General features: G+C 42.7%; 1 protein-coding gene across 29 annotated transcripts in view; it reads right to left on the bottom strand.

Annotated features, from left to right (window-relative positions):
• Positions 1–10: 10 nt before the first annotated feature.
• Positions 11–9,980, bottom strand: part of LOC110535649 (SWI/SNF-related matrix-associated actin-dependent regulator of chromatin subfamily D member 3) — a 93,163-nt gene continuing 83,193 nt past the window's right edge. For 4 of the 29 annotated variants that reach the window (XM_021620765.3, XM_021620770.3, XM_021620762.3 and 1 more), the window contains 9 exons: positions 7,682–7,702; positions 7,297–7,359; positions 7,065–7,166; positions 4,739–4,900; positions 4,377–4,474; positions 3,850–4,042; positions 3,021–3,143; positions 2,837–2,938; positions 11–2,547 (listed from right to left, as the gene is read on the bottom strand). In XM_021620765.3, coding sequence (XP_021476440.1) covers positions 2,494–2,547; positions 2,837–2,938; positions 3,021–3,143; positions 3,850–4,042; positions 4,377–4,474; positions 4,739–4,900; positions 7,065–7,166; positions 7,297–7,359; positions 7,682–7,702 — 918 coding nt within the window. In that variant the 3' untranslated portion in view covers positions 11–2,493. The remainder of the gene's footprint in view (positions 2,548–2,836; positions 2,939–3,020; positions 3,144–3,849; positions 4,043–4,376; positions 4,475–4,738; positions 4,901–7,064; positions 7,167–7,296; positions 7,360–7,681; positions 7,703–9,980) is intronic. The other 25 variants (XM_090189990.1, XM_090190000.1, XM_021620763.3 and 22 more) reach the window with 7 other exon arrangements.

Here is a 9,980-nt window from a genome sequence, read left to right as displayed (position 1 = left end):
GAGCACACAGTTTAAGTACAGTCTTTTTATATTAGTCAAATGATAGGTTTCCATTGTCAGACAGAGGGTGTCAGTGAGTTGTAGTTTCTAGAATGCCCAGCAAGGGGTGCCCAACAGTCAAAGATGCTCCATGACTGCCAAACATACAAGAACATCTGGGTCAAACAAGTATCGATTGACACAATTGAATACAACAACTAGTATGCTCCCTTGATTGGTGAAGTTGACATACATGGAACCTGTAGTGACAAAAACTCTCATATGCAGATAACATCTATGCTGCCTGGGTAGCATACAGGTTTTTAGCAAATGGTTGAAAAAGGCCCCATTCACAAAAGATATTGTCTCAAATCCAGTGCTCTTCAGATCCGCTTCCATGCATTCATGAGGGTATTTACATGTCCTGTTTGAAATGTATAAAACCTGTCCATGCAGCATGCCTAGGTCTTTATGAAATGCAACCTCTTTATGCTGAGTATAGGAGCCCTCAGCCATGTTGAAGAGAATCTTGACACAAAACAAATGTAACAAGGACACAAGTCTGAACGTTACAGAAGACAGCCGTGTCGATTTCAAATCAGAAACTGAAAAGGTTTCTCCCATGACACACAAAACTAGAAGGGCACAGAACGGAGTTGCTGTGGTAGTTAGAGATGAGCAAGCCTTGTATGTAGCGAGATGGAGGCATCATCACTCCCAGCATTCAATTCTATGGTTCTGCCCCATTAAAACTCAACAAGGACCTAAAATACCCCCCCAAGTGTACATAGAGGGACACTAGCATCCCTGTCCTACAGCTTTAAACATATGAAACCCAATCCTTCCCACCCCATATGTCCCGCCGTTCCCTAAACGAAACACACAAACAGGCTGTACAGTTGCCATCAAGGGGAAAAAAATGATATTTACATTCACATATCCCTTAAAAATTTCTTCATATTCAACCTTCAGTTTCAACTGGTAACATAGCTTTATCGAGCTGAGACAAAATCACAGTAACCATTGTTCATTGTCTATTTTAACTAGTATAATACTCTTTTATCGAGACCTTTGGTGACTCCGTCAAAATGGTCAAGGACAAAATACTGTCAGACAGATCCATTTGGGACAGGTAGTTCACAATAGATGTTAACTAAAAAAAATACAATGAACAAAGACCCATTTCTTCATTCATTTCAAATAATAGAATTAGTTACCGGCCAACAATTTTCACAGCAGGCAATGTACAGATGTTGTGGCTGAAGCTTCACTGCCCGCCCCATGATTGTTCAACATAGGAAATGGTGTTGGTTACATCATATTCCAAAATGTGTCCATTGTTAATATTAAAAACACTGGCTTGAGTATTGGGAGAGATCTGTAGCTAATACTGTTCCCAGACATGACTTTTGTAGCGTTATTATGACAGGACAATGAAGCAGCACAAACAATTAACCACTAAAGCTAATCCATTTGCATGGCAATTTGCTGCGACAAGTCCGTCTGGGTGCTTTCTTACAGAGAGCTAGTCTGTGTAAAAGCATACAGGGTGTACTGACTCCAAGGCTCCACGCTATGGCTGCCAAGTGTTAGCACAGTACTTCACCTTGCGCTTACTCATCCTGTCACCATCTATCCTTTCTACAGCCAGCAGATATTGGTGTTAATTGTCATTGTCCCTTTTAACAATCTGCTGAAATACATATTGACTAATACAGAGATCTACTTATACTGTTACATTGTTTTAAGTAAATTACAGAAGAAAGTTGAACGAAATTAAGCTAATCTTAAGATTGCATTTTAGATTAGTTTATAATGAGGGCAAATCTAATTCATGAAAGCTGCCTACCTGGAACAAATTCATGTTTTAAAATGACAGACATCAGCATTTGGGCTTCAGAAGAGAAATGAGCCCAGTCCCACGACCCATTACTTCATACTGTAATCTTCATTCCGCTGGTGTTCATTTGGTTCCACACACACACACACACACACACACGGCTCACATGAACCGTACAGCTAATGATACACTAAAAACAAATGGACACAATCCAAACGGTGTGTGAGTCAAGACACTTGAAACATTAGGTTACAAACAGCCACTTTGGACTCATGAATGAGATGCAGTGGACCATTATGACCGTTTGATTATGTACAGTACTTTTGGATTCAGTCCATCTGGTTGAGATGAGAAGGATCCAAGACACTGATCATTCTGCAGGCAGCTGGTACAATGACTTGTAGTCTCTATGGAAAGACTGACATGCTAGTGGGTGACATTAAAAGTAACCAACCGTGGGCCTGGGATTCCAGGAGTGTGGAGAGAGATGCCCGGTCATGTCCATCAGAGATGAACAGATTGTTAAAGTTTTTTTTTTTTAGATACATGCGATTGGGGATGGGTCAGAGGCCACGGGTCACAGTACTACAGTAATGTGAAGAAAGCATAAAAATAAACTAAAAACACAGGTCTGGGGTCAGATGAAGAGTGCAGCGTGACGTCCGAGATGGCGTTTAGGTGTTCCTCACGGCCAAGGCCTGCTCCAGCTCCTGTCTCCTCTGCTGGATCTGTGAGAGGGAAGTGGCATCAGCATCACACACACAAAGACAACCCGACCTCAATATACCTAAGTGGATACACAGTATCAATCAATCAATTTGTAAAAAATGGTAAATCAAATATTTGATTGCTTGTGAATGTGATAGGCATTGGCAAGACTGGTAAAACAGAGCAGGTACAGCTTCAACACAAAATATGACTTATCTGATCACAATTCCTAGTTTGTGTTTCTACTTGCATGCTGTTGTGCGAGTTATTAAAAGGTTTTAAGGTGCAGCGTCTGGCATTTCTCCTCACCTTGCAGTAGAAGTAGCGACTGACGGCCTCCTGGGACCAGGGCTCGTGGTAAAACGCCGCCCTCCTCTCCTCCTCTGGGTTCCCCACCACGTCTGTCATCATCTGCAGCCAATCAGAGAGCACTGTTGTTCAGGTAGGTGTGTGTGTGTGCGTGCGTGCGTGCGTGTGCGTGCGTGTCTCTCACCTTCAGGTCTCTGCTCTGGGACTTGAGCCAGTCCTGGATGTAGCCTTTAGGATCCCTGGAGAAGCTGAGCATAAAGTCCCTCTGGATCTTCAACTGGTTGATGGACTCAATGGTCTCATGGATCTACAGGGTTCATAATTATCCCTGATGTTAGAGGACAGCTTACACAGATCTAAGCATATGAAAATAACTTTCCAATTTCAATACACCAATTTATTTGAGCCACTGCGTTTCTTCGGAATTTGCATTCAAATAGTAGTGTAAGAAACGGGGGTGACGGTGTAAAGAACAAGGCTTTTCCCACGGGAACATGAAGCCACAACACCTATGTAAAGGTAGATTTACATTGTGGAGATGCGGGAACAACGGTCCCAGCTCTGACAACAGAGATTTTCTCCACACGGCCGACATGCAATTTATACCAGTGCGATTGTTTATGAAGGGTTGGGCTCAATTCCATTTCAATTCCAGTCGATTTAGAAAGTAAACCAAATTTCATTTCCAAGTTTTCCCCATTTGAAAAGCATTTCAGTGTACTTCCAGAATTGAAATGGAATTGCAGAGCATTTCAGTGTACTTCCAGAATTGAAATGGAATTGCAGAGCATTTCAGTGTACTTCCAGAATTTAAATGGAATTGTAGAGCATTTCAGTGTACTTCCAGAATTGAAATGGAATTGACCCCAACCCTGGTGATTGCACTTCGGGCGACAAGATTCTCAGGGAGAATCAGATAGAAATCTATCCGACGCGGTCAGACAGCTCTGAACTCTAATTCACATATAACTGACGGTAATTAGTCGTCACACATCTCCGCAATGTAAATCTACCTTTAAGGTCATCTTGGGTAATTGTGATTGGCTATCCTTCCTGTGTGGTTGTCCCACCTTGTTGTCCAATGAGGCGATCTCCTGCTGGTTGGCGGTGGAGAGCAGGAAGCTGCTCATCTGGCTCTTCAGGGGGTCCTCCACCTCCACGTCAATGTCATAGCATGCCGTCTTCTTCTGGTCATTAGGGTCCACACTGCATGGAGAGGCGGGGAAGGATGGTGAGACTGAGGTTGTTGGCAGCATTTCAAATGTAATAAAAATGAAAAGCCTGGAAGGCAAGAATGCTGGTAGTCTGTATCTTACCAGGATTCTTGCCTCCCAGCCTTTACACTTTAATTGGATTATCTACCATTTGGGACAGTATTAACTGAAGCGCTGTGCCCACATTGTTATCTTATAGCTTTTCAAAATATATTCATCTGCTAGGTTTTTATATTTTTTATTACATAAAAAAATGCCTTTTATGACCAGGCATTCACCCTTCAATTCAAACCAGGAAGGTGTTACAGTAAGTGTGAGCTACTCACCTGATGACGTGGTTGATGACGATGGGGTCAGGGGGCAGGAGGAGGTTGGTGAGACGCTGGGGGATCTCCGAGAACTTGAGCCTCGGGCAGTCAAAGATCTGAGAGGAAGACAATAACATTGCAGAATACAGACCAATCAGCAGGGAAGGGCAAATGTGTGTCTCCCAAATGGCACCATATTCCATTTATAGTGCACTACTTTTGTCTAGGGCCTTAGGGTTCTTGTCGAAATTAATGAATTATATAGGGTGCAATTCAGGACGCAACCAATAACAAAAGGCATACTCTCCCTACTGAAGGTACTATGACAACAGCTAACAAGTAATAGAGTACCAGAGGTGAACTAGAAGGGTGTCGTCTACCTGCTGAAAGTACTTGTCACAGTTGATGTACTCCTTGTCATGGGAGTCCTGCAGCTTGTTGGTCTTGACATACTGCCACAGGGCCTGGATGATACAGGAGCGGGTCTGGGTGTGGATACCAAGCAGCCGAGCCAGACGAGGGTCCAGTTTAAACTGTGGGGGCTGCGGAGAGGTCACAGTCAGTACTAGCCGACTGACCTCAGGAACTATTACAACTGCCAGATGACAGCTGCTTTGGGGACACTTTTGTTAGAGTTTTGTAAGTCTTCTAAATAGATTTTAGCCTCGTGCACGACTGACAATTAAAAGGACTGACAAAGCAGCAGCTACTCTTCCTGGGGTCCAGCCAAATTAAGGCAGTTTATACAATTTTAAAACATTACAATATATTTCACAACAAAACGGTGTGCCCTCAGGCCCCGACCACATACCTACATTACTAAATCCATGTGTATGTATAGTGCGTATGTTATCGTATCTGTGCTTATGTTTGTGTTGCTTCACAGTCCCCGCTGTTCCATAAGGTGATTTTTTTAATCTGTTTTTTAAATCTAATTTTACTGCCTGAGTCAGTTACTTGATGTGGAATAGAGTTCCATGTAGTCATGGCTCTATGTAGTACTGTGTGTCTCCCATAGTCTGTTCTGGACCTCTTGTGGCATGTCTTGTGGGGTATGCATGGGTGTCCGAGCTGTGTGCCAGTAGTCAGACAGCTCGGTGCAGTCAACATGTCAATAAATAAAAGTAGTGATGCAGTCAATCTCTCCTCCACTTTCAGCCAGGAGAGATTGACATACATATTCTTAATATTAGCTCTCTGTGTACATCCAAGGGCCATCCGTGCTGCCCTGTTCTGAGCCAGGTGCGACAAAACTAGGGCCTATAAAACCAGCCTTGTTGATAGTGTTGTTAAGAAGGCAGAGCATCACTTTATTATAGACAGGCTTCTCCCCATCTTAACTACTACTGAATCAATATGTTTGGACCATGACAGTTTAATCTAGTGTTACTCCAAGCAGTTGTCATCTGAACTTGCTCAATATCCACATTATTTATTACAAGATTTAGGGTTTAGTGAGTGTTTTGTTCCAAATACAATGCTTTTAGTTTTATAAATATTTAGGGCTAACTTATTCCTTGCCACCCACTCTGAAACTAACTGCAGCTCTTTGTTGAGTGTTGCAGTCATTTCAGTCGCTGACGTGTATAGCGTTGAACTCTGGCTTTACTCAAGTCAGTGGCATGTAGTTAGTCAAAATTTTAAAAAGCAAAGGGCCCAAACAGCTACCCTGGGGAATCCTGATAATAACTGGATTCTATTTGATAGGCTTCCATTAAAGAACACCCTCTGTGTTCTGTTAGACAAGTAACTCTTTATCCGCATTATAGCTGGGGGTGTAAAGCCATAACACATAAGTTTTTCTAGCAGTAGACTATGATCAATAATGTCAAAAGCTGCACTGAAGTCTAACAAGACAGCCCCCACAATCATTTTATCATAAATTTCTCTCAGCCAATCATCAGTAATTTGGGTAAGTGCTGTACTTGTTGAGTGTCCTTCCCTATAAGCATGCTGAAATTCTGTTGTCAATTTGTTTACTGTAAAATAGCATTGTATCTGGTCAAAATTGTTTCCAGTAAAACATTTTTTATTTTTATTTAACCCCTTTTTTTCTACCCAATTTCATGGTATCCAATTGGTTGTAGTTACAGTCTGATATCTCCCGGACTCGGGAGAGGCGAAGGTCGAGAGCCGTGTGTCCTCCGAAACACAACCCAACCAAGCCGCACTGCTTCTTGACACAACGCACATCCAACCCGGAAGCCAGCCGCACCAATGTGTCGGAGGAAATGCCGTACACCTGGAGACCTGGTCAGCGTGCACTGCGCCCGGCCCGCCACAGGAGTCACTAGTGCGCGACAAGACAAGGATATCCCTGCCGGCCAAACCCTCCCTAACCCGGACGACGCTGGGTCAATTGTGCGTCGCCACATGGACCTCCCGGTCGCGGCCAGCTGCGACAGAGCCTGGGCTCGAACCTCGAATCTCTGGTGTGCGTCGCCTTAGACCATTGTGCCACCCGGGAGGGCTTTACTATTCTTGGGTATCGGAATGACTTTAGCTTCCCTCTAGGCCTGAGGGCACACACTTTCTAGTAGGCTTAAATTGAAGATGTGGCAATATCGTCTGCTATTATCCTCAGTAATTTTCCATCTAGATTGTCAGACCCTGGTGGCTTGTCATTGTTGATAGACAAAAAATTCCCCCCTTCCACACCGACTTTACGGAATTCAAAAGTACAATTCTGGTTTATGGCGCCCCCACCTGGTAGTCCAGCATTAGCAGCAGTGTGCAGCGCACGCTCACGTCCCCTGGCCGCTTCACCTGGAAGCCGTCCGTCTCCTGGGTGGTGGGAGTGCGGTGCCACTAGCAGGAAACACAGAGACAGAAACCCCACCTTGAACACTACCTACAGGCACCGGCCACAGAATTCCAGAATATGTACATACAAACGTGCACACAAAGACGATAAAAGAATACAAAACCAAATGTGTACACTTTCAACGAGCAGCCTTGCTCTCGACCCTTTGAGTATGTTGTCTTTTGGAAGGCTGAATCGCTGTAAAAGAATAGATCATGCATGGTGTGGTAAGGAACTGAGTGAACTATCAAGACAGCAAAGGGTTGATCATTTGTTTTTCCAGAGGCGCTAACGCATATATTGGCATTCAAAATAATAAAATAAATCAGATTGAGAATCACTATATCAGAAGTATTTTACAACCTAACAAGAGCATGGCTTATCAAGTTGAGACTGTACCCCTACCCAAATAAAACCTCTATTTGGCATTACAGTATCAATTTTCTCCTCTGATATCCAGATATCAAACCCTCCCTGGTATTTTATCTATGTGGAAATGTTAGTTGAGTCTGCATCTTACCTTCGCTTTACTGGTCAGCAGCTGAAAAGAAAAACACTTCAAGTTCCCTGCGTTTCAGTGAATTGTAGCCACTTAGCATGCAACACTGGGAGGGAACTGATGGAATGCTTTTCTACTGCTTCACCACTAACTCACTGTAGGGTTTACAAAAATATGTTTTCATTGCTGTGTTGCGGTACATTCCGTTTGATGGACAGATTCATTCCAAGCAAAGCTTTATCTATGCCATCTATCCTTGCTAAAATATTACACGGTGGGAAACCTTGAGAAGTACTCTAACCTCAAAACACTCGAGGAAGCCTTTTGTCAAGTTAGAACACCTTTGTGTGTGAATGTGCTTACAGTGTCAAAAACATGTTTTTACAATTCAGAAAGGTTGGAACCCCAGACACCATTCTCTGGTAAAAAAAAGTTGAATTCTCCGGTAAAGTGGATTCCTCAAGATCTAAAACCCCATTGAATACTAAACTCCGAATACTAAACTCCGTAATAAGCTGTTTAGGACTGGCTGTGTTTTACTGCCTTTTCAGTAAAACATCTGTTCTCAGATGATAACATCCACCAGCTAAGTCAATAAGAGTGATGTCAGATCTTCTAGTAGCCAACAATACCAAAATAGGCAAAATACAGTAGATGAGAATACCCAATGGGCACACACTGGTTGAATCAACATTTCCACGTTATTTATTAACGCATTGTCAAAAATATATTGGATTCTAAAAAAAGTAAATCAACCAGTACTTTCTCAACTCATTTCAAACTCAGTTTCACAATTCCTGACATTTAAATCCTAGTAAAAAAAATCTGTCTTACGTCAGTTAGGATCACCACTTTATTTTAAGAACGTGAAATGTCAGAATAATAGTAGAGTGATTTATTTCAGCTTTTATTTCTTTCATCACATTCCCAGTGGGTCAGAAGTTTACATACACTCAATTAGTATTTGGTAGCATTGCCTTTAAATTGTTTCACTTGGGTCAAACGTTTTGGGTAGCCTTCCACAAGCTTCCCACAATAAGTTGGGTGAATTTTGGCCCATTCCTCCTGACAGAGCTGGAGCAGGTTTGTAGGCCTCCTTACTCACACATGCTTTTTCAGTTCTGCCCACAAATGTTCTATAGGATTGAGGTCAGGGCTTTGTGATGGCCACTCCAATACCTAGACTTTGTTGTCCTTAAGCCATTTTCCACAACTTTGGAAGTATGCTTGGGGTCATTGTCAATTTGGAAGACCCATTTGTGACCAAGCTTTAACTTCCTGACTGATGTATTGATATTGCTTCAATATATCCACATAATTTTCTTTTCTCATGATGCCATCTATTTTGTGAAGTGCACCAGTCCCTCCTGCATCAAAGCACCCCCACAACATGCTGCTGCCACCCCCGTGCTTCAGGGTTGGGATGGTGTTCTTTGGCTTGCAAGCATCCCCCTTTTTCCTCCAAACATAACGATGGTCATTATGGCCAAACAGTTCTATTTTTGTTTCATCAGACCAGAGGACATTTCTCCAAAAAGTACGATCTTTGTCCCCAAACCGTAGTCTGGCTTTTTTATGGTGGTTTTGGAGCAGTGGCTTCTTCCTTGCTGAGCGACCTTTCAGGTTATGTCGATATAGGACTTATTTTACTGTGGATATAGATACTTTTGTACATGTTTCCTCCAGCATCTTCACAAGGTCCTTTGCTGTTCTGGGATTGATTTGCACTTCTTGCAACAAAGTACATTCATCTCTATGAGACAGAATGTGTCTCCTTCCTGAGCGGTATGACAGCTGTGTGGCCCCATGGTGTTTATTCTTGCGTGGTACGTGGTACTTTCAGGCGTTTGGAAATTGCTCCCAAGGATGAACCCGACTTGTGGAACTCTACAAAAAAACATTCTAAGGTCTTGGCTGATTTCTTTTGATTTTCCCATGATGTCAAGCAAGGAGGCACTGAGTTTGAAGGTAGGCCTTGAAATACATCCACAGGTACACCTCCAATTGACTCAAATTATGTCAATTAGCCTATCAGAAGCTTCTAAAGCCATGACATCATTTTGGGGAATTTTCCAAGCTGTTTAAAGGCACAGCGAACTTAGTGTATGTAAACTTCTGACCCACTGGAATTGTGATACAGTGAATTAATCTGTCTGTAAACAATTGTTGGAAAATTTTTGTTGTGTCATGCACAAATGTCCGAACCGACTTGCCAAAACTATAGTTCGTTAACAAGAAATTTGTGGAGTGGTTGAAAAACGAGATTTAATGACTCCAACCTAAGTGGATGTAAACTTCCGACTTCAACTGTACACACACA

Source organism: Oncorhynchus mykiss, chromosome 11, assembly GCF_057628025.1.
Source record: "Oncorhynchus mykiss isolate SJ-2025 chromosome 11, ASM5762802v1, whole genome shotgun sequence".
In the NCBI taxonomy this organism is placed as follows: Eukaryota; Metazoa; Chordata; class Actinopteri; order Salmoniformes; family Salmonidae; genus Oncorhynchus; species Oncorhynchus mykiss.
The sequence above is the reverse complement of the archived record's forward strand: the minus strand, read 5'-3'. Positions and strand labels throughout refer to the sequence as shown.